At 40.2% G+C, this 23,718-nt stretch overlaps 8 protein-coding genes across 8 annotated transcripts; 2 read left to right on the forward strand and 6 right to left on the reverse strand.

Annotated features, from left to right (window-relative positions):
* Positions 1–152: 152 nt before the first annotated feature.
* On the reverse strand, positions 153–3,326 carry BEWA_047700 (2-oxoglutarate dehydrogenase E1 component, putative; the record flags this gene model as incomplete). The annotated part of the gene is made up of 2 exons (XM_004831700.1): positions 153–2,824; positions 3,038–3,326. 2 exons carry the CDS (start codon positions 3,324–3,326, stop codon positions 153–155), a joined length of 2,961 nt encoding a protein of 986 aa, XP_004831757.1.
* A 3,958-nt stretch (positions 3,327–7,284) lies between these two features.
* Positions 7,285–8,370, forward strand: BEWA_047710 (hypothetical protein; the record flags this gene model as incomplete). The annotated part of the gene is made up of 2 exons (XM_004831701.1): positions 7,285–8,273; positions 8,331–8,370. The coding sequence occupies 2 exons, from the start codon at positions 7,285–7,287 to the stop codon at positions 8,368–8,370; spliced, it is 1,029 nt and encodes a 342-aa protein (XP_004831758.1).
* Positions 8,371–8,648: 278 nt separating this feature from the next.
* On the forward strand, positions 8,649–9,521 carry BEWA_047720 (hypothetical protein; the record flags this gene model as incomplete). Its single annotated transcript, XM_004831702.1, has 1 exon — positions 8,649–9,521. One exon carries the CDS (start codon positions 8,649–8,651, stop codon positions 9,519–9,521), a length of 873 nt encoding a protein of 290 aa, XP_004831759.1.
* Positions 9,522–9,866: 345 nt separating this feature from the next.
* Positions 9,867–10,934, reverse strand: BEWA_047730 (hypothetical protein; the record flags this gene model as incomplete). The annotated part of the gene is made up of 1 exon (XM_004831703.1): positions 9,867–10,934. The coding sequence occupies one exon, from the start codon at positions 10,932–10,934 to the stop codon at positions 9,867–9,869; it is 1,068 nt and encodes a 355-aa protein (XP_004831760.1).
* A 1,052-nt stretch (positions 10,935–11,986) lies between these two features.
* BEWA_047740 (hypothetical protein) lies at positions 11,987–14,830 on the reverse strand (the record flags this gene model as incomplete). Its single annotated transcript, XM_004831704.1, has 1 exon — positions 11,987–14,830. One exon carries the CDS (start codon positions 14,828–14,830, stop codon positions 11,987–11,989), a length of 2,844 nt encoding a protein of 947 aa, XP_004831761.1.
* Positions 14,831–15,464: 634 nt separating this feature from the next.
* On the reverse strand, positions 15,465–16,910 carry BEWA_047750 (hypothetical protein; the record flags this gene model as incomplete). Its single annotated transcript, XM_004831705.1, has 1 exon — positions 15,465–16,910. One exon carries the CDS (start codon positions 16,908–16,910, stop codon positions 15,465–15,467), a length of 1,446 nt encoding a protein of 481 aa, XP_004831762.1.
* A 1,519-nt stretch (positions 16,911–18,429) lies between these two features.
* Positions 18,430–20,493, reverse strand: BEWA_047760 (hypothetical protein; the record flags this gene model as incomplete). The annotated part of the gene is made up of 1 exon (XM_004831706.1): positions 18,430–20,493. The coding sequence occupies one exon, from the start codon at positions 20,491–20,493 to the stop codon at positions 18,430–18,432; it is 2,064 nt and encodes a 687-aa protein (XP_004831763.1).
* Positions 20,494–21,348: 855 nt separating this feature from the next.
* On the reverse strand, positions 21,349–23,511 carry BEWA_047770 (hypothetical protein; the record flags this gene model as incomplete). The annotated part of the gene is made up of 1 exon (XM_004831707.1): positions 21,349–23,511. The coding sequence occupies one exon, from the start codon at positions 23,509–23,511 to the stop codon at positions 21,349–21,351; it is 2,163 nt and encodes a 720-aa protein (XP_004831764.1).
* Between the last annotated feature and the right edge of the window lie 207 nt (positions 23,512–23,718).

The raw sequence follows: 23,718 nt of genomic DNA on the forward strand, positions 1-23,718 counted from the left end.
ATTCAGATTGGATTGAAAATGAAAACACTGAGCAATGGAAATGTCCTGTAACGTGTAAATGCCATAAGAAATAAAGATTAGAACACCAAACTCATATTATCCATTTGATGTAATTAAACATTTTCTGAGCATAACAGCCTCTAGATTTGAGACTACAAGTCAAAGGCTTCATTGAGATACTTCGCAAGCTCTAGGTTATGAAGTCGAGAGTCGCCCACACTTGGAGCTGCGCAGGGGACTCTTCCAACATATTTCATATCAAATGTTCTTCCAATCCTTTTGAAGATCGCCTGCATTCTTGGTACAACAAAGCTCCATGGTCCCGCATTCATTGGTTCCTCTTGGCACCATTTGATGGCCTTGAGATTTTTGTATCTACCCAAGTCTTGTATAACTTCTTTGAATGGGAATGGTGTCAATTCCTCTACCCTTGCAATTGCAAACCCTTTAACTCCGGTTGTGTCTCTCTTTTCCAACAAGTCATAGTACACTTGTCCAGAGCATAACAAGAGAGTGTGTACATTCTCAGCTTCCTTGTCTGGAATGTACCTTTTAAACTTGGTGCCAGTCTGCAAATCAGAGAGTGAACAGAAGCAGCCTCTGAATTTCAACATACGTTTTCCAGTAATTGCAATTAGAGGTTTTCTATAGTCCCTATGAACCTGACGTCTAAGAACGTGGAACAAATTGTCAGCAGTAGTGCAATTTACGATTGATACATTTACAAGACGAGAAATTTTATCGTCTGACATATCCCAGAGACCCTCAAAATCTTCCCTCTCACTACTTAGCTGGAGGTACCTCTCAATTCTTGCGGAACTGTGGTCAGGACCTTGGCCATCATATCCATGAGGAAGGAACATGACCACTCCATTTTGCTGATCCCACTTGGTTTCTCCGGAAACTACAAATTCATCTGCAATGACCTGAGCGATATTTGCAAAATCTCCAAACTGAGCCTCCCAAATAGTCAAGATTGATGGAGACTGCAGAGCATATCCATATTCAAATCCAAGGGCAGCCATTTCATTCAATAGGGAATTATATACAGCAATCCGGTCAGCGTTTTCATGATTTTTGAAAACGTTGTGATACTCAAAGCTCTTTTGACATTGTACAAAGGCATGTCTATGAGAGAAGGTACCTCTTCTCGAATCCTGACCAGAGAGACGAATCTGGAATCCCTCAGAAGCGAGCGTGGAGTATGCTATAATTTCTGCAAATCCATAATCTATTTCCGGAGATCCATTGGCTGCTTTAACACGCGTCTCAAAAATACGTTTAATCGAAGTATGCGGTTGAATATGAGAAGGAATTTCCGATGTCATCTTAGCGTGACGAAGTAGAACATCATATGGTAAACCTGTTTCTACATGTTTCTCCTCACCATTGAGTGCACCATAAGGACTGTCATGTGAGAAACCCTGGTACATTTTCTCCCATTTTTTTGGAACTTTGAGAAAGTCGATTTCTTTTACCTGTGTGGACTTTTGCAGAGCTTCTTCAAATCTCTTTTCTAGCTGTTTTTCAGTAGCAACTATAGTCTCTTCGTCCAACAAGTTATTTTTGAGCAAATGTTTTCTGTAAGTATCCAATATATCTGCTGTCTTATCCACTTTGCTATACATTTCTGCATTCGTAAACTTTGGCATGTCTAGCTCATTATGACCAAAGCGACGGAATCCTACAACATTTATGTAAATGTCCTTATGGAACTTGGCTCTATATTCAAAGGCCAATCTTCCAGCAAATGCTATAGCCTCAATGGATGTTGAATTGACATGGATAATTGGAGACTCCATCATTTTGGCAACATCTGTGGGATATCTGCAAGACGATCCTTCTTCTGGAGAAGCGGTGAACCCAATCTGATTATTAGCAATGATATGGATAGTTCCACCTATGGAGTAACCTGGGATATAACCCATTTGTAGTGTTTCATATACAATACCTTCGCCTGAAAACGCAGCATCTCCATGGACCACAATTGGGACAACTTGTGATTTACCATCAGGTCCAAGTTCAAACTGGTTTGCACAAACCTTCCCAGCAAGAACAGGATGTACATATTGCAGATGGGAAGGATTGTGCAATAGTTCGAGTTCCAAATCTCCCTTTTTAGTAACATGACCAAAGTGATACTTTACATCTCCAGATCTAAATAGTGGAGATACAAACCAGTTTTTACCTCTGAATTCAGCGAATATATCATGTAGAGGTTTATTCATGACATTTGCCAGGACGTTAAGTCTTCCTCTATGTGCCATGGCCATCATAAACTTCTTGACGCCAAATTTGCTTGCAGACTCTTCAAAAACATCAAATAAAACTAGCATTCCCTCTAAGCCATCAAGTCCAAACCTCTTTATGGTGGGAAATGCTTTTATGCAAAATTTCTCCCAGCGGACGCCGTTGTAGACACCCTTAAAAAACTGCAAATGTTCATCTCTTGAGAACTTTAAAAAGTCGTCATCTTCTATTTTTGAAATGAAAAAGTTCTGAACTTCTGGTGAGGGTATGTGTGAAAATTCAAATCCGATGGAGCCACAATACGCCTTTTTATACTTTTCTATACATTCTCCTATAGTACTGGATGAACCTATATATCCTGGAATGTCCAGTTTTGGTATGCTGGCAGCAAGAGAAGAGGCTGAAAACCCAAAGCTTTCGGGAGATAGCCTTTCATGAATGTTTGGCACCTGAGCCTTGTGAAATGGAGGCTTGCGCGGAAGCTCAAGAGGATCGAGACTCGTCAACAAGTGACCAAATGTGCGATAGGCAGCTGCAAGCTCCGAGAGACGTAACACGTCAGTATTTACATTACCTAAATGGATGTGTATTATGCAAAATACAGAGTAGTGAGCATAATGCGTAGCATGAGCGACTCTAAGGAGCTCTATGGCGACCTCTGGGAGCCTAAGGAAGAGTAGGATTAAGGTCGCTCTGGCTCCTCCTAGCTTCGCTAGTAGTCTGCATCCCTCATTCTTCGGGATTCATCCTCCGCTTTGCTACGGACATTAACTCACATTCAACATACCTTGACCGAGTTGATCGAGAATACTGACGGCCTGTGAGGTGGAGGCGTTTCCGCCGACTCCAGCTCCGGGCTGAGTTGATGCGAGTCCAGGTCTTTCTCTGGCGATTGCTTCTAGCGTGTAGTTCTTGTCTTGATCGAGTAGCTCAAAGTACTTTTTCCATGACGGCTGTAGCTGTTCGGGGCTTTGTCTGTAGACTTGGTAGAGATGTTCCAGGTAATTTGCACTTTCTCCTCCAAAGTTTGCGACATTCAAGAGCCTTCGGCCTCCTCGGATTAGGCCAACTCTCATTCTTTATAGCTTGTGACAGATTCTCCTTTTCAGCGGGGAATTTTCCTTCCGTCGAGAATTTTCTCTTGCTCCGCAGAGGTTTGTCCTCGAGGTCTACTTTCTAGACTTTGGCGGCGTCCATCTATGTCTTACGAGAGCTCTCTATCCTCTTTTAATCTCTTGGTTGCGACTGCGCAGTGTCTTTTGCGTAAGAGTCAAAACTGCGGTCAAAATACCAAACTAACAGCACAGGGCTAAAGGATGACTCGTAAGAATTTTATTACAAACGAAATGACCAAATTACAACAGGAAAAGCGACTGATAAACAAAAGACCTGGGAGGACAAACGAGGCGAGACCCTACATTAGGGGAAGAGCCGTCACTAGCCGAGGGCAACTCTCGCGCGAATTCTGAGCACATGCCTCGACACATTTCGAACCCCTGTATTCACAACCACAAAAGCCAAACACCGAGGACTTTATACGAGGCCAGGAGACCCGGAAAGATCACAAACGACCGAAAAGAGTCTCGGGAGACAAGGGTACCTAGAATGGTGCGCGGGAAGAGGAAGGGTACCTAGAAGAACGGGTGAGATGGAAAGCAGACGGGAGGATGAGAGACCGTCGTTTTCCATGGGTACTAGGGGCATCTTTGGTGTATAACGGCTGTCCACAGTATCGTTGGTATAAATGGGCTCTACCTTCATATTGCAGAGGAGGAAGCGTATGGAGAGGCACGGCTTGTCTACGCCCTCTTTTACTCTGGAAGATGGGAGAATCCACAGGGGTTCACTATTTAGAATGATTAGGAATCCCCTCCCCTGAGAGTCTACAAACCCTGTTTACCACCATCCTCATTCTCCGTAAACGTCCATTGGATAAAAGGGCATGGTAGAGGCTATTGTCAATGTCTATTCTGCAAGAATGGTTTAAGAGGACAAAACCGTCGATGTAATGAACACTAAAGTTCAAGGGCCGTCGCCGTCGGCCATACTGCGTATAATATACCGGATCCCATCCGAACTCCGAAGTCAAGTTGCGCTAGGCCCGGATAGTACTGGGGTGGGGGACCGCCCGGGAACACCTTTGGGTGCCGACGGCCTTTATTGTTTCGTTTGAAGGTTTATTATTGTAACACTACTCATTTGGTATTCTCCCTTTTCTTGGATAACTCTGCCTGCCATTGGAAACTGGCATAGCCTCAAGCATATATGGATATAGATGGATACAGAGAATAGACAGTATTAGCTTTCTTTAACGTCAATGGCGTGTCCCTTGTGTCTGGAGCCTTCTAGGGTGTCGTCAATGTCCCAGTAGACTCCCCTCTTGTACATTTCGTCGGCAAGCACAATCGAAATGAAAAGGAGCCGAAAGTTGAGCGCGAGGGAAATTAGCATGAATACCAACAAGAGAATCTTTATCGTAGCAAATACTGAGGAATCAATGCTCTCCAAGTTGATCTTCCACAGGTAAAAGATTATCAAGACCTAAACGGGTGTGTAATGTGAAGCATGCAAGTGAAACGAGTATGCGGAGCATGATGCTGTCGACGGCATAAGCCAGAGACAGAATGGGTATCTGACTGAATGCGTAGCATGAAAGGAGAATGAGTCCCGAAGGATGAGGGACTAGAGCGACCATAGGCTTTAGCCGGAGGGAGAATAGGTGACCGTAATGCGTAGCATGAAGAAGAGTAGCAGGGCTATGATGAGCATGAGCATTCGAGGGACAATGCCTGTGGAGATGTAACCTGTTCACCTACTCCATACCAGATCCATATAGCAAACATTAGAAGCTCCCATCCTGCTATTGTTGCATTACGCAACTCGATGCTTGGCATACCATAATGGTAACTCATCCATCCTTCTTCTAGAGACTCCCTAAGGTCGTCCTCATAGCTCCACAAGTAGAATAAAGAGCCTACTGGAGTATAGCAAGTGACCATTCAGGCTCCTATACTCTATGTACTCGCCAGATCTTCTCTACTCACTAGGCTAATAGAGTCTCCATCACTCTTCTTTAAGCTCCCGTTGGTCGCCCATTCGTTAGACTCATTCCATAGTGATCTACTACCTAGTCTCTGACGTCGGTAGGTCATTCTTCCTTCCGTTGCACTCCAGTAGTGACCTTAATCCTACTGATAAGAAGAGCTCCTGTTAGTCGCTCAGTCCCTCATTCTTCGGGACTCATCCTCCGCTTTGCTACGGACATTAGCTCACATTAAACATACCTGAAGAATGGTAGAGACAAACTCAAAACATGTTCCGAGTATGAGGAAAACATAATTCCCATAGATTGTGGCCAGTACAAAGAGGACGAATCCAATGGGCGCAAATATTCCGGAAAGGTACGCCGAGTAGAGCACAAAATTTGCAACTTTATTGTACACGATAAAAATCAAAATATTGAGGGCAATCGAGGTCGTATAGAGGGAGGTGCAAAGTGGAGTCCCAACCAACTTTAGGATCCTGGTAGCCCTTGTTCCCCTGTAATGGAACGGGAAAAACAAGTGCGCCCTCAAATTCGACATTTTTGTTCTCTTCCAAGCATGCAGAGTTGTAAATCCTCACCTAACGATCCTTCTAGTATCGATAAGAACCACTAGCACCTTTAACAAGCTCGCAGGACACTCATACCCTACGAAAATCGCTGGTACCGGAAATAAATACCGCGGTCACAAATATTCGGGGTTGACACTTTTACCTGCCTGCTCCTTTTCCTGGTAAGTCACAAACCTTCTATCTATAGCTCAACCCTTTACCATCAACAGCTTCCAGGATGTTTGGTTTATTGGTAAAATCCGTCTGGAAATCTGGTAACGACCCGTCCACCTCCGGTGTGCCCGTAGCGCCGGTCTCGCTCCCTTTGGTCGCGTTCTAATCTAATGTACAGAAAGTAAAGATGCCAAGGGCGATTTTTGCCCACAAAATACTTGTGAGGACCCACGCCAAGCGGCGCTTCTATCGGGTCCCCTAGACACTGCCGTTCAGTTGCCATTTTTACCTCCCAGGCACGACCTGCGCCTATTTTTGGTAAATTTATGCAAATGTGCGAGTATATGTCTTGAGCATAGCGAAATACCGGCCGACTGAAGGGAGGACGGAGCGAATATATGAGCTAGGCGAATATACGTAGTATAGGAGCAGAAGTACGTAAGTACGAGGGACCGTAGCGAACAGAGTGAGCCTTGGAGGCCATAGGCTCAGAAGGAGGAGAATAATTGGTCTAAAGGGCTGAATTAGGGCCACTACTGGACGATTGGAGTGAAACGGAGGGAGTACTAGACAACCATAGGCTTTAGCCGGAGGGAGTCTATAGAAGAACTACAAGTCCAGAGGAACGAGGGACTAAGCGACTAACAGGAGCTCTGTGGTGACCAGAGAGGGAGCCTAAGGAAGAGTATAGAGACTTGGTATTCATCATTCCCAGCATAGCAACTAGATTTGCTTACCATAGGATGGACTAAACGGCCGTAAGGGAGTCTATAGAAGAAGAATAGACTGGGAATTTACTGTATAACCTCCTACTGAAGAAATAATAGGCGACCTCTGGAAGCTTGGTGACTTTAGAAGACCTGATAGTAATCCACATCTATACTACACTAAGTCCTCACAGTACCTCTAACTCCACATTCTCCAGTAGACAATTTTGAGACCCAAAGAAGCCACACAGATACACCTAGTAGGTTAGATCTAGAGGCTGAGTTATTTGTCACTTGGTCCGGAAATTGCGGACATATTCCCCCTCTAAATTTTGAGGTTTTTCTACAGCTTCAGGGTCTCTAAAGGGCCAAAGAGAGAAGGGATAGTGAGCATCTACCAGAGGAGGTATTAGCTCAATAACCTGTAAAAGAACCTGGAAACACCTAGACACCAATCACTAGGGTCATTTAACCCCCAAAGAGCTTTCAGGGCCCCTTATAGTCACCCATTCATGCTACACATTACGGTCACCATCTTACAATACTGACCCCCGCAAAAATGGATCACGGCATGGGAATGACAACGCGCCATTTGGCGGTGAGGTTTGACGAAAACGGGGCCATGAGGACCGTGAAGACGTCGAGATCAATAAACCCAGAAAAGTTGAAAATTAGAGCGACTTATGGAATTAAAATACTAGACTGTCTGAAAAAGGGAAGGTCGGAGCTTTTGGCCCAAAAGAATCCCCCAATGCTCCACTCAAACGACCCCTTTGGCAAGGACTATCTAGACACGATTGAACTTGAAATATTAAGCACAAAAATCTGTGACCTGTGCTATGACCGGTATGACAGGCAGCAGTTTAAACGCAAGATTTTTGACATTTACACGAACCTAAAGCGGGACAATAACAAGGACCTCAGAAGAAGAGTCCTCACCAAAGAAATGAGCGTAGAGGAACTTGTCAGAGCCGACACGCTGGAACTAGCTCCAGACGTTTTAAAGAGGAAACGAGAAGAGGAAGTAGAGGCGCACTACCGCAGAAATGTTATTCTCCCAACCATGGATCAGGACCCAGTCGACCAGGTGATAGCAGTTGCAACCGTAGAAGATATTCCTGTGGTTCCAGTGGAGCCTACTATGGAACCAGAACCATCTACCCATCCAGAGGACGAATCGGCCAGACTAGAGGAGACAAGTAGTGAGGAGGACTCCTCATCGGATAGTTACGATGATGAAGACAGCGAGTCAGAGCCTGAAACGGAAATAAATGAGTCGGGTAACGAATCTGAGCCCGTAGAATCGCAGCCTGAAGAGGTAGAGGAAAGCATCGAGTTGACCAGCAAGGCAACGGCGGCTCGGAGAATCGATTCTGACGACGAGCAAGAGGAAAAGCTGGCAAAACCTCCCTCGTGTTTGGCGTTTACAGTGGAAGAGACGAGGAGGAAAATTGAGGAGCGCATCAAAAAGCTTCCCAAATTTATCGCAAAGGCGTTCATGTCACCGTTTCAAGCAGGTTCCAAAAGGATTGATTCATACGTCAAAAGGTTAGTTTGTGGTCCACATCTACAATTTTACATGCATGCATAATAATCACATTTTAGATCTACAATATTGTCAGAGAGACAGTCCGTCGTTGGTTAGTCTTGGCTATTCATCTCCATTTTAAGCAAGGCTGAATAGCATACATTTGATCGCATTAACATCTTGACGAGGGGAGAAGGCCCCGCAAATATCTAATCAATTCCCATTCCATTATGTACACTCTGGCTTATCTAGATCTTTAAATCGCCATGTCTCGGGTTAAAGGGAGACGCGAAATGTTTTACACTTTTCATTAAGATTACAAGGGCAACTTTAAATTTAAACAACTCGGACAAGAACACGAAAATTCTGCATGCCCCGCACCCCGCAAAATCACAATGACGTCTCACACAGTATCAAGGGAAATATCACCGGCTTCATCAAGGGCGCTCTCCAGGTGCACGTCCACCAGCTCAGTGGAGGAACCCACCGCCTACTTGGAGGAGGTAAAAATTGAAATTGAGGAATTCGCAAGGATCATTGCGGAAGCAAACATGAGAGTAGGCGAACCGAATCATGAAGCTGACAAGATTTACGCCGAGAAAAAGAGTCGACCAAAGTCCAAGATCGTTGGTGTAAACAACGAGTACTATATCAGAGAGGGGGATTTTGATGAGATTTACAGTGGCAACTGCACCGAAGACTTTGCAAAGAAACTATCTGTCAAGGGTATCATACAATCTGCGGGAATGGGTTCAGCAGGTATGGATGGCGGAAAGGAGATGAATATCAAGAGCAATTATGACATGTTTGGTGCTATAAATAGCAACTCTACCAGCTCTGGAGTAAACAGCATTACCGATCGGCTAGGGTCTTACATGGACCACTTTCCACAAAATAATGGTAACGTTTCCATAAATCCATATAAGTCTGCAACAGGGAACACGATCAACTCGAGGAATTCCGGCCCGCTTAACAAGGTGGTCTTTAAGAATCCCCGCAACAATTCCTTCGTACTCATGGCAAATTGCGCTGAAAACGCAATAGTTAGCATCAAGAGTCAAAACGGAATGGTAGAATTGGAATACTCTCCCTCTGTGAAGGAGATTTCGCTGAATTTCCAATCGCAAATCCCAAACTTTCTCAAGCACTCGGACCTATTCCAACGGTGGAGAAGCCAACAGTTTGGCCTGCACCTAGGTAACTACCATCACATCGCTGGTACAGGTTTGAACGTCCAAGGGAAGCTCAATGAAATTCCACAAAACTAGTTTTGCGCAAAGATTACACAATGTCACTCATTATTTCAAGGTATGAAGGTTCTCAACCTATGGAGTTCGAGAAGCTGAAGGTCTCTAAGGGTAATGAGAATGACATGCCTACACCAGTCTAATTGGAGTTTAAAAGGCTCTGAGGTGCCGTCTGAAATTGCCCGAGATAAAACGCACGCGCATGTAACGTTTCCATAATTTATACATTTCATGTTACAAACCATTTAGGCCAAATTCTAGAGCACGCAAGATGTGCATGCAGTTCTTTATTGGGGATGTTACGAGTGTGTATCCGGAACATTCATGGATAATTGGTAAAATGCTGGCCAAGATTTAAGAGTAAGACTACAAAAGAGTGTACCCCTTTAGAATAAAACGTCGTATTTGAGGAGAAAACTTGCGAAATAAAAAGCAAATGAAGGTTAATCCAACCAAGTTTAAAAGTGCAATTCCGATAATAATCTCTCTAGAAGGAGCTGTCTTTACAGGTTTATTTCCTGTATCCTCATAATAGAAACGTAAATGACTGGGTGTAGTCTCCTCGTATATTTTCTTGAGTAACTGAACGAAAGATTCCGGTTCGTTAATCGCGGGACTGTAATTCTCCATTCTAGTCCATCTGTTTCCGGGAAGCTTTCTGTACCAAATACTACTCTCTGATGTCTCTTCCTCATAGTATTCGGTAAGGGGAACTGGCAAATAGACAACTACCGGCAAACCAAGTCTGCTGGGATACCAGTAGACTTCGACAGTTGGCGTCCCCTCCGAGACCATGATATCGGTAACATGCTTTGCCCCGTTCTTTATCCTGCCAACACAACCACCGGTAAGTCTGTGGACGACTTTTCTATAGCCCTTTTGCCCGCTCAAAGTTGTCACTCCCAAAACTTGTCGATGGCAAGAGTAACAGTTGTAGCTCTCCTCGTAAATCTTTGAAATGTCTATAATGTGGGCTCCGTTCCATCTACAGTTTTCACTATCGAGCCAGATGAGGAGGTTTACGGATATCTGAGAACTAAAGAGTATCGTCCAATCAGCCTCCCCGCCCTCGGAGGCTACAAAATAAACGGATGAATAACCAGATGTCAGTTGGACGATTAAAGGGGTGCGATAGGTCATGTCCCCTGACCAGTAGTAGACAGCAACAGTCTCGCAAAATTCAAGAGAGTTTTGAAATTCCCCCAAGGGTCCAGCACCGTATGAAATTCCGACTATTTTTGTGCCAAATCTCTGTGGCTTATAGGTGAGCTTCTTGTACCCAGGACACTCTGAAGGGTGCATGTCAAAGGTTATGTACACCCTTTCACCGCCATGTTCATTGTCGTCATAATAGTACGTGTTTCTATGGCCAGGTTTAACCTCGTTACTCGCTGGATACTTGCCAAAGTCAATGACCACCTCCCTGGCATTCATGTTTCCCAAGCCTCTTTTAAATGCACCAATCTGGCCTCTTGTGGACAAAAATGTTGTATATGACCCTTAACTTCTCTTTGTGCCTAATTTAGACTTGAACGGGCCAAGTACTTCCCCACTAGGGGTGACAGTTATGATGCCTAGAAATTTACCGGGAAATCGGATGTTTGATTAGCTCTAGGAATAACAGAATCTGTGAGTTTGTCCGCATGGGTTTGTTGGTAAATGAATCATCAGGATTATGGGCAAGATGCAATGGCAAAGAATCTTGTGCTACTCGGGAGAATGAGGTGTAGGCATTCTTTTGGCTCCCAAATAGGCTCTTGAATGTGCATAGCTCATCTATAATAACATACAGATAATACAGTCTGATCGAGAATTTATAAACCCATATTTAGTCCCAGAGTCCGTGCCAAAACAAATTCCTGCATGCAGAACCGTGGCATGTATATTCAACATTTTGTAGATTCTGAGAATCTCCCTTCATCCCATTTTCATATCTAGAAAGTTTTTTATAACTTCCCATTCTATGGAGATAAACTAGGTGATGAAAAGGGAGAAGGACCGATTGAGTGTCTTTAGAGTACTCTGGTCTCAGAAGACGGATTCCCTCTGGTTAACACGATGGCTATAAAAATGGCCTAATATACTCCTCATCTTAGTGAACTCATAGAATCAGGGAACAATGAGAATAAGAGACCTAGAACCTACAGGAGAGGGAGTAACTAAACATTCAAGACTCTGCTGTAACATGCTCTATGATAAGGATAAAATAATGAGTAACGAAAGTAAAAACATTTATTCTCTGGAGTCTTCCATAGGGTCCCTAGAGATACACTCCGGCTAAAGCCTACGGTCGCTATTAAGACACTCACAAAGAGCAATAGAAAGAACAAGCAAGTGATGGAACTATTCTCAGGACATATACCTCTATAACAAGACGAGTAAGATGGTATACCAAGAGTTAAGGTTATAGACTCCCTAGCACTCCAGTACACCAACAAGAGAGTAGTCTAGAGAGGGGAGTCTCGTTTTGATTGAGGTATGAACAATTAAAATAGTGTTGTTAATACTGGCCATAGCTTATATCCACCAAATCCTAAAGCGCCTGTTCCTATTGCGCCGCCGATTGTTCCTCCTACAATTTCCTTGATCTTTGATGGTGGAAAGTACTCTGCCTTTAGTCTGTCCAGAAGTTTTTTGAGTTCTTGTGGCCTCATTTCCTGGGCTTTACCACCTCTCTGAGTCTCACTAATTTTTTGCCAAGTTCTATCGGTACTCTTGCTTCTCTCATAGTACATGTACTCAGTGTTAGACGCTTTCTCTTCCTTTAACATGACAACCAGAGGTTTATCAAAGGCTGCATCACCAACCCAGTAATATGCTGAAAGCTCTGCCAATACTTCTGTGGGTTTGATGTCATTAAGTATATTTCCACCGTGTCTAAGATAGTTAAGTTTGAAATGGGCCTTGTCCTTAACCTTATGAGTGTACTTCTTATACTCAACACCTTCCTGCCCTTGTTCTCTTGTCTCTCCCTTATCTGCCTCAAAATTCTCGGCGGTAACTTTAATCTTATTTCTACTTCCTCCGGGGTCATCATATTCATCGGTATTCTTGAGGTTTATAACTACAAATGGGGAGTTAGAATCCAAAAGGAGTTTCTGAATCTTTTTCTTCTCTTCTTCACTAGTAGGCTTATTTGGATCATCTCTAGTAACTTCTTGCCAGGTATCATTCCCAGTTTTCTTAAACCACTTATCTTCTGTATCAGTAGTACAATCATAAAATACTAAAAGTGGCGTGGCGCTTGAACCATTTGGGTACCAGTAAACATAAACTGCAGAAAGATCCTTTGCGGATGGAAGGTCACTCTGGGGAGCAGTCTTATTTAAAAGGCCAGATATTGATAGCTTCCCAGGCGATAGATAATGCTTGTATTTTGTAAACTTATCTCCAGAATTTTCAGTAGATTCCAACTTTATCGTATTCCCACAACCAAGACAAGGATAGGTTTCATTGTCAGTTTTTGAAATATCCAAAATGTGGCCTTTCTTCCTACATACCTCTTTTTTAAGGGTATCTTCAACTTCTCCAGATTCTTTGATTGTACTCCAAATATCACCAGCATTCCATTGGTAGTACTTCTTATCCTCACCAAGTTGAACGAGAATGAGATCATCATATGAAAGACTCCTTCCAAAGTAGTAGGCTGATAAACTAGTTATGGAATAAGAAGTTTTTATACTAAGTGATCTCTGGTCATGTATAACAGTCTCAACCCTAAAACCCACACTATTTTGTGCAATCTGTCTAAACTTGTGGAAGTTAGAACCAACATGGCTCTTACGAATGATGAACTCTGTAGCATTATCACCCTCTGGTGTGTACGCAGTACCATCTGGCTTTGAAATATCTAGAATAACTTTTGGAACTGAATCCGGATATTTAACGAGTTTGTTCTCTAGACTTTGTCCAAGCTTAGAAGGAACTATCTTGTTATCATTCTTACTAACATGCTTTATGACATTTAGCATATCAGTTCTACTGTTTTCCACCGTTGTACTGAGAACATAGCCTTGCCATTTACCCTCTTCTTTGCAATAGTAATAAGCATATGCTAATGTATTAGTTGTGTTATAAATACACACAAGTTCTATGAGGACGGGATCTTTGTCTTCCAAGTTTTTGTAGTAAACATTGAATGATCCGAGTAAGGTACCTGAGGGAGGAAGTTGTTTGGTGTCTATTTCCCCTGAATTTGTCTTAACGCTCTTTAAGGTAAAACTTGGCACATTTGCATGTCTAATAAATCGGTATTTGTTCGACTCATCTTGCATTATCATATAAGGGATTAATACATCTTTTGAAACATAGTATTTAGTCTGTCCTGGAGATCCCCCTGTAGTCTGGGTCAGATCAATAGGCAATCCGTTTCTTATATCATAAAGTTTTTTCTTTATACTTTCATCCCCATGAGCTTGAAGTTGAAGTTTGCCATTCAAAGAAATATCCCGGAGTATATGGAGAATTTCACTGTTGTCTAGATGTAGACTCACTCTTCTAATATCCCACTGTTCAGTACCTTCATTATCGCTTTTGGTCAAGTAGTATCTACTGGGAATGATGTTGCTACCTACAAATGAAATCTTGAGAGTAACTAAATAGGGATCATCATGATTACCATTCCTGTAGTATACACTAAATTCTGTGATTAGATCATTTGGAAAACCTCCCTTAACTTCCATGTATTGACCACCTGGAAGTTTAATACCAAGCACTCTAAATTGGTTGTAATCTGAACTATGTCTAACCTCTTGGTATAAACCATCTATCGTACCATAACGTGAAACATTGACATTCACGTTAGCAAGTTCAGAGATGTAACTAGCATTAGGACGGTGAGTAAGATCAAACATTATGTCATTTTCTCCAAGAAGTTTCTTGGAAAGGCTACCATCAGTAGCATTTAGCTGAGTAATGCTAAATCCACTATGCCGAGTTATGTTATTAAGTACCTTTTCAAGTTCTGGAGTGTCAAGTGCCTTTCCACTAACTATGAATTCTGTGAATATCACATCTCCTGGTTCAGAAATTGTATCCGGATTAAAATAGTAGGTATGTGTAGTATTGCTCTCCAAGTGTACTACTAAGGGTTTATTTTCTTTCTCCTTGAAATATGTTATAACAGCCCTTACGGAGACATCATAAGATAGTAATCCTGGAAGTAGCTCATCATTGTATAGTAAAGCGGAGAGATTAAAGGATCCATCATACTTTACCGTATACTTGTAAGAGTTATACCCTTCAATTTTACCATCTTTATTTTCGCTGCGTTCTATCCTTGTTGGAAAATTTTTGGATGGATCGAGATCCAATCGAACTCTATAATTCATCCTCCATTTTAATCCACATCTATACTACACTAAGGTCTCAAGTATTTCCTAGATATTTCCTCATTCATCCATGGTAGTACTCCATTAATGTCTCAACTGGTGTGAGCAGAATGGTCAGTATGGATGAATGAATGCTTACTAGGGATGAAGAGTCTATGGATGAAGACAAACAATATGCAATAGGCGTGACAAAAGACTATAGGTCTAAACAAACAAAGGGCACTGATACAAGTTTCTATTCTTACCCAAAAGACAATAGACTACAAAGAGTACCTTTTATACTCACTAGAACAAGAAGAGAGCCTGGTGGTTCTGCAAGGTTAATGTAGAATAACATGTAGGAGATACACCTAAGAGAGTCTAATCGATTAACTTATTTACTAAATGAAAAAGGGGTGCTAAATAATGGAGTAGGGTGGCATATCTACAGTAGTCATTTATGGACTATAATAGACATTTATATCCACACAGACAAAACAATAGAGTTAATTACATGTATTTTTGTATTATAGAGGGATACAACTGTAAATATAAACCAATCACATTGCATGCAGTATGAGACTCCCCCAGCCAATGACGTGAAATTTAAGGCTTCTGTCCACAAGTACAAACAAATAGCGATAGAATGATCTTGCTATAATAGAGGGTGATTTTTGAACAACCGAATCCTTGCGTTATATCTATACCTTCGCACTAAAAGAACGGCGGCGAGTGTTAGAACCAGAGATCCCACAATTAGTCCACTTATCGCACCTGGTTTGTTGAAAGGAGATGAGCCAGATGAAAGTTCTGATACTGAACCATCAGAAGATTCTTTCTTTAATTTTTCGAGTTGATTTCGGAGATGTATATTCTCTAACTTCTCAGTTCCCTTCCTTTCCAACTTTACCCATTTACTCTCATTCTTAGCCCTGTAATAGTATGTATAATTATGACTTTTATCCACAATTTCAACCATTAAGAGTTTGGTTGGATCTGATGGTGTGTAGTCAGGGTAAAATCCGCTTACAGAAGCTAGGACTTCTTCGGAGTATATACCGTATAAATGGTCTCCATTATGGGTAATTTGAATGATTCTAAACTTTTTGTTCTCTGATCTAGTATGTATAAACTGGAAAAATCCTGAACTAGCAGGATTGTGCTCGATAGAAACAGTGAAGGTAAGAGTGTTCCCAGTAGGTGTATAGCTTCCATTAGTTTTAGTGAGATCTATTGAAACCCTTGGAATTGTTCTTTCACCAAGAATTTTAATAATATCCTTTTCATTCATAGAACTTTGTGCAGACGGTCCATCACCACCGACTAGAGTCCAGACAAGATCTCCGGAATATCTATAGAGCCATCTCTGTCTATAATCACCGTATAAAATGTATATCATAAGAGGATCATTAGTGGATGAAGTATCTTTGTAATAGACCTCTAAAGTCTTTATTGGAGTATCCTTAAGAGGTAGATTACTTGTTTCTATTGTATGATCTCCATCAAATTTTATATCCTGGACAGTGAAATCATATAATGTATAACACTGCTTAATCCTGGTATACCCATGGTCTGTAAACTTCTTGTAGTAAATCTTATTACCTCCCGAATCATAACTTCCAACAGAATTACCATGTTCAGCTGGAAAGTTTCCACTGAGGTTAATATTGAGATCCTTTGTAATATCTGTGAGCTTTTTTTGAACATCTTCTTTAAGTTCTCCAACATCAAGCTTATTTTTGGAATATATTTCACCAAGTACTTCTTCAAGTTCTGTGTCATTTAGAGAGCTACCAATTCTACGAATGTCCCAAGTAATAGCATCGTAGTTCTTGGATAGCATATACTTATCAGGAACATACTTTAGAGCTTTGACATCACCTAGTTGCCTAATATTAAGCAAAACCAAAAGAGGATCACTGTAATTTGTGCTGCTATAATAAACATTAAATTCTCTAATTGGGACATTTGGAACCTCATCTCCAAGCTGAATATCACCACCAGTGGGAACTTTAATTTGTCTCACAAAGAATGGTTCTGTTCCTATACTATGTTGGACCTTGTTGTATCCTGAAAGCCAACCCAGATTTTTCTCCTCCATGGTAACATCCTCACCTGCAACTACGGATCTGTATTTTTTATCGGCTCTCGTCACAAAATACCACGCAAAGCACCTAGAGAAAATCGCGGTGCCCATAAAAATCAGAGCCTACATGCAGACTAGAGTACTACGTACCACCTTAGATTCGGTAACTCATGATCGAAGAAGAGGAGTTGAAGAAAGAGAACCAGAAGAAAAGCTGGAAGACATCTTCGAAAGGTTCCTCGGAAACCTCGACAAAGAGGAAAAACCTCTTGAAGAGGAAGAAGTGGAAAACGAACTCGAATTCTCTCGCGACCGAGTAATAAGGATCAGGAAGAAAATAAAACGTAGAAGAACCGCTGCTTCTAGAAGGTCTGAAGGCCCCCAAAACCTACGGAAAATCCGTAGGATCTACAAGGGTAGAAACTAATAACACACATATAACACAACCCCTACACCTAGGGCAGGCTAATTAGCTTAATATCGGCTCTCCCTGGATAGTTTGTAAGGTTAAAGACAATATCAGTTCCTCTCCAAAATGTTTCCTTTATATCTCTAGACAATCTTTCATAGCATAGTTTGGTATTTTTTACTATACTATCTAATACCTCCTTAAGTTCAGTGTCCTCACGAAGTGGCTTGTTTTGGTCGATTGTTACAAAGTCTGCAAATACAGAATCCTTTGTTATGGCTTCTTTTGTATCAGTGGTTGTGTAATATACTTGCTCATTCTTGGAGTCTACATGAAGCATGAGAAAAGTGGTACCAATGAAATATGTATTAACCTTTTTTACCTCCTCTATGGATACTATTACATTGGTAAGTTCGTGTACATCGTATGAAAACCCAGATAGTTTAAAATTGGAATTACCATTTGAGTATTCATATTTAGTATATTTCCCATCTAAGCTGGATTTATTTCCTTTTATGCCATCACTTCGGCTATTGAGTTTGTTTGGATGTATGTCCAAGCGTATTCCACCTATGGCCATTTTATACAAACCATTAAGTGTCTATATTTACCAATAATACTCCAATAAAAGTCTTAAAAATAGTCTTTACCACTAAATTAGGCCTTGAAAACTCATTTACTCGTATATACCGAATTAGGTAAAACAAACTAGTCCCCACTCATGATGTTTAATTCAGAGATTATAGACCCTTTAGACTATAATGATCAGGGTATTAAGTAGTAATTGGAACATATTAGATCCATTTTATGACAAAGAAATGGACAGTATATGGGTATCATATCTGTGAAGAGGATAAACAGCAAAAGTCGTCTAGGAACAAAAGGTTCTATTATAGAGAAGATTCTAATATAATATAGCGTATAACCATTATATATTTACACTGTAACTATTTAAATGTAACCTTTTTACTCTAAAAACACTGGCAAGAACTATGAGATGGTTGCCAAGTCTCACTGCATGCGGGGCAACTAATCGGTATAACAAGCTGGAAAATCTCTAAAACTACAAAATATGCAGTAAATGTAGAATTAATCGATTATATTGAGGTATATAAAGTCGCATGGCTATACTCGGCGGATTTTATTGACTACATAAATCCCTACTGTGGGCTTTAACTTCCATATTAGAGCACCAACAATGCATAGGCAAGCAATGCCACCAAGCAATCCACCAATTACTGCTCCAGGGCTAATAGAAGATTGGGATGTAGATGTTGGTGAGGATTCTTGATTTGAGTCTTCTGCTCCCGTGGAATTTTGGGAATCCTCTTCAGATTCTGGTGTGGAAAGTCCAGGAAAATCATCTTCCTTTAGTCTGTCTAGTAGTTCCTTTAGATCAGTCAGTTTGCCAGTTCCTTCAGGTCCGGGATAATTTGACCATGTAGATGCACCTTTAGTTTTTCTATAAAAGTACCTTTCATTGTTCCTACTAACTAGTTCAACCAAGAGAAGTTTGGTAGGATCTGTAGGACTATCTCCATCATAATAGGCAGTTATACTCTCCAATTTTCTACCTAGCTCACCGTCAGACGTTATACCGCTTAATGTATCTCCTTTGTGAATAACTTCCTTAATCATAAATCCTTTGTTTCCCGATTCAGTATGTTTAAAGCCATAGTAGTCTTGCGAACCATTAACTACAGACTTATCAACAGTAAATTGCAGAGTATTCCCATCTGGTTGGTATTGACCACCAGTTTTGGAAACATCAATTATAATCTTTGGAGTGGACAGTTTATCAAGAAGCGTCTTGATTTTAGAAGAATCTACATCACTAGTTGGAGCTCCACGTTCAAGTTCCACCCACTGTTTATCTCCAAGATGTCTGCATATCCACTTCTTTGTCCCATCACTCTGCAGGAAGTATATTAGTAGGGGGTCATCTGTCGATACAGTGCCATTATAGTAAACCTTTAACCTAGATACTCTAGTGCCGTTTTGAGGAAGAATATCTTGAGAAATTGATCCATAATTAGTGGCAATTTTGCTTATTGTAAAACTAATGAATCCATAGCCATGAAAAATCGAAGTATAACCAGCAGAAACTTTTGTTTTTTTGTAAGGAATTTTTTTACCATCAGAGTCATATTTGCCTTTTTCTTCCTGGAAATCCCCTGTTAAATTGATAAGAAGATCTTTGGTGATATCTTGAAACCTTTTCCGAAGTTCTGTTTCTGGCTTGAAAAGTGTAACTTTTCGATTTTCATCGATCTTTTGGAGTACTTCCCCGAGCCTTTTATCCTCTATATCAGTTTCTGAGATTCTAAGAATATCCCAATGGTATGTAATTGTATTGGAGAGAATGTAACTCCCATTAACAAAACTTTTATCATTATCGCTAATATCTTTTAAAGTTAAAACAACTAATAGAGGGTTTATATAATCACCATCCCTATAGTAGACAATGAACTCTTTGATTATATCATTTGGAAAGCCACCCTTTACGATTACTATATTACCACCTGCGTCACGAAAACCTTTAATATAAAACGAATCGGAAAACCCTTTGGAAACGTGTTTAACTTCAAGGAAGTTCTTATTTATTGTTTTACCTTTTTCAACAGTAACCTTAATATTGGTAACTTCAGAATCGTATGTTTCAATTAAATCTCTATTCTGTTCGTTTTTAAGGTTAAAGTATATATCATTTTGTCTCCAAAGATACTCCTTTATATAAGCATCTAAAGTATCATAGTCAAGCTGATTGTTAACTTCTATGTTTTGCAATAGAGTTTTTGTTTGATCAGGACTAAGTTCTTTAACCTCCTTTTTACCTTTATCACTCACTATAAATTTATCAAATGTAGTATTCTCATCAGCTGATTTTGCGGCATTTTTAGTTGTATAATACGTATTTCTATCGTCCTTTTGCTTAATTTGAAGACATAGAAAACTGTTGTTCTTCGTAAAGTAGGTATATAGATTTGAAATCTGCGTTATACCGGCAAATCCTTCGAGTGTCTGTCCCTTGTATGTCAAGCTTTTCAGCTGAAATGGTGGTTTTGTTGCATCATATTTATACATAACATATGGTTTATATGTTACTTCGTCGGAACTCCCTGCTATATCATCTCCAGGGGATGTAATCTTGTCTGGGCTGAGATCCAAATTTACTCCACCGTTACTCATCTTTTCTCAACTTTTATAATACACACTTTGCTTTTCTAGAAGTTTTATTCTATTAAAACACCGCCTAAAATCTCAACTATACTTTGATAGTTCAAACTACAACCCGTCCTGCATATGCATGCAGATGGATGTCTGCTGGATTATTCCCCACTCAACATCAAGACAAAACATTTACTGTTGATAATGAATATAGACAAAGACCATTCTGTAAAACGAAACAAGTATGTCTATAATGGATAGGATTTAGGGAGATATTACTCCATACTTGGTTATGTGGAGACCCATCATCCCTTTTCTGGTTAGCGAAGACATTTACCAATAATTGTCCTTGTTATTTCCCTACTTGACTTGATGTTATGTTATATAGGGGGAATTGTTGGTGCATAGATAGTCTATAGTCCCATTATTCTCTCTACTTATCTCTAGTTTGATACTCTTCTCATTTGTATCATTTTTCATCCTTCGCATGACTTTGAGCTTATCATTCATTCTTTCCTTAATAAGAGAGACTAATCTTTAAAATATTTAACATTGTTTTAAATCTGTACCATCTCTAAATATTCCTAGAGTGGAGGAATAATCTCTGGAATGAACCTTGGGGAATAGATCAGACGGACCCTAAATACATGGAATGATCATTTTATTGATGTAAGATATTCGTAACTATAATGCGTCAAGATACATATAGAATATAAACGTTAAAGACTAATTATACATCGTGTCGGATACGTAAGAGGTGGTGTACACTCTCTCGTATTAATGCATCAAAAACATAAACTTGATCTGCATGAAATGATGGCCTGGAGTAGATCCATGGAAAATAACATGTAATTTGTGAGAATAAAACCCTAAAAACTACAATGGAGGATTTCTGCTTTCCAATTGGGCTCTTACAGCGGGTCCAACTTTCTTAACGAGTAGGGCTGTGAGAACTATGAAAAGTAGAGCTCCTATTACTCCACCAGCTATTTTACCAGCATTACTAGAAGTTTGAGGTGAAGCTACAGTCGATTCAGAGGAAGAGGAATTGTTACCAGATGAGTCTTGTCTGGAAGTTCCTCCATTGTGAGTTTCCTTCGTAAGCTCTTCCTCCTTCTTTTCTTGAGATTCAGATTTATTTTCTTTTTCTTTTTTGGTTTCATGTTTTTTAGGATGTTGTTTCTCCTTTAACTGGTTAAGTTTTTGGGTGAGAAGAGAACCTTCTAGTTTAGTTCCTTGTTCATGTGTAGATAACACTGTCCAATTAGCATTCTCATCTTTCTTTTCATAGTATAGGTACTTGGAATTCCCACTTAATGCCACTTCAACCAGGAGGAGTTTCTTTACATCTCCGGGATCCTCTCCAAGGTAATAGACTGAGATACTAAGTAATTTGTCAGGAGGGGATATACCATTTAGAGGAGTTTTACCGTGCTTAACACTCTCAACTGTAAAAGGTTGATTGTTTTGAGTCATAGTATACATGAACTTCCAGAACCCAGAGTCAGGAGGATCTTGCTTACTTTCAACCTTGAACTTCAGAGTATTATCCTCAGGCTGATATGTACTATTACCGGTATTGGGCTTAGAAAGATCTATTTGAACATTAGGAATCTTTAGCTTCTCAAGAAGTGATCTAATCTTCTCAGAATCTACATCACTAGTTGGAAGATGATCCTTCTGTTCTTTCCAAGTGGTATCTCCAAGATGTCTACTTATCCAATTCCTCTTCCCACTACTGTACAAGAAGTAGATGAGCGACGGATCCTTGGTAGTTGATCCGTTATAGAATACCTTGAGTCTATCTAGTCTATCAGTACGTTTAGGAATGAGATCTTGAGAATTTATGGAATGCTGAGTAGTCACTTTAATTGCAGTAACGGTAAACCCATTAAATGTATCAGCGTGTGAAATAAATGAGTAGCCAGTACTCACAATTTTTCTGTAAGGGATGATTTTTTTATCAGAATTATAGGTACCACGTTCTTCAGTTGTTTTTGTTAGATCTATGAGAAGATTTTCTGTGACGTCTGTAAGCTTATTCTTAAGGTCAGAATCTAGTTTTTCAAAATCAACATTCCCAGAGCTATCAACGCTTTTCAATATCTTTGTAAGATCCTTTTCCTCATCTAAATTATTAACCGTAATTCTGCGAATGCTCCATGTATTCGTTTTGTTCCTTAATATTATATATTTACTTTCAAGATATCTCGGATCCTTATCTTTGGATAAATTTAGGATAATCATAAATGGATGCTTGTAGCTCTTATCATCCATTTTATAGTACACGGAAAATTTCTCCAATAGATCATTTGGAAAACCACTAGACATGACAATTATTTTTTCATCGGGATCCTTAAGTCCTTTAATATGGAATGGAAAATTATTAGTTTTAGTGTCATGTTGAACTTTTAAAAATCCACCGCTTGTTGCAATCTTGACAATAATTTCTATACCAGTCGTGTCAGAATTATATTTGGTTACTTTCTCAGTTCCTGACTGAGGCTTTTTGGAAAGGTCAAAAAATACATCATTTGTCCTCCAAAGATTTCTCTTGATTTCATCGACTAAATCGCTATATTCAAGCTTACCATTTTGCTCTATATTTTGCAATACGTTTATTGTTTGATTATAAGTAAGTTCTTTATCATGCTCTTTAGTCCGTCCACTACCTGGTCCCTCCTTTGTTATAAATTCCTCGAATGTAGCATCCGCTTTGGTAGAGTTTATGATATTTCCAGTAGTATAGTAATGGTACCTTTGATCACTCGTATAAGCTTGAAAGGCTAAGGGAAGCTTCTTATTATCATTGAAATAAGTATAAAATCTTTCTACGTTGGCTATAACCGGAAAATGGTCGAATTTTATTTTACTATATGAAACGGAATTTAACTGAAATGATGATGATGTCGCACTATATCCATACCGCGTGTATGGTTTAAAATATTGATCGTCTTTGATTCCGCGTATGTCCTGACTAACATAGCTATCAATTTTCTCTGGGTCTATGTCCAGTTCTTTCCTAAACTTACCAGTCATTTTCTCAACCTTTACAATACACACTTTGGCTTTCTATAAACACAATTATACTCAAACACTATCTATTTTCCCAAAAAACCTTTATAGTCTTGTCTAGAGCTTTTTTACATCTGCATGCAGATTTGTCAAGCGGAATTTCTCCCCACCATACACCCTGGGATTCCTATTAACTAACTCTTCCCTAGTAGTCCACATACACACTTTCTC

Source organism: Theileria equi (genome assembly GCF_000342415.1).
Source record: "Theileria equi strain WA chromosome 4 map unlocalized gcontig_1105316255041, whole genome shotgun sequence".
Lineage (NCBI taxonomy): Eukaryota > Apicomplexa > Aconoidasida > Piroplasmida > Theileriidae > Theileria > Theileria equi.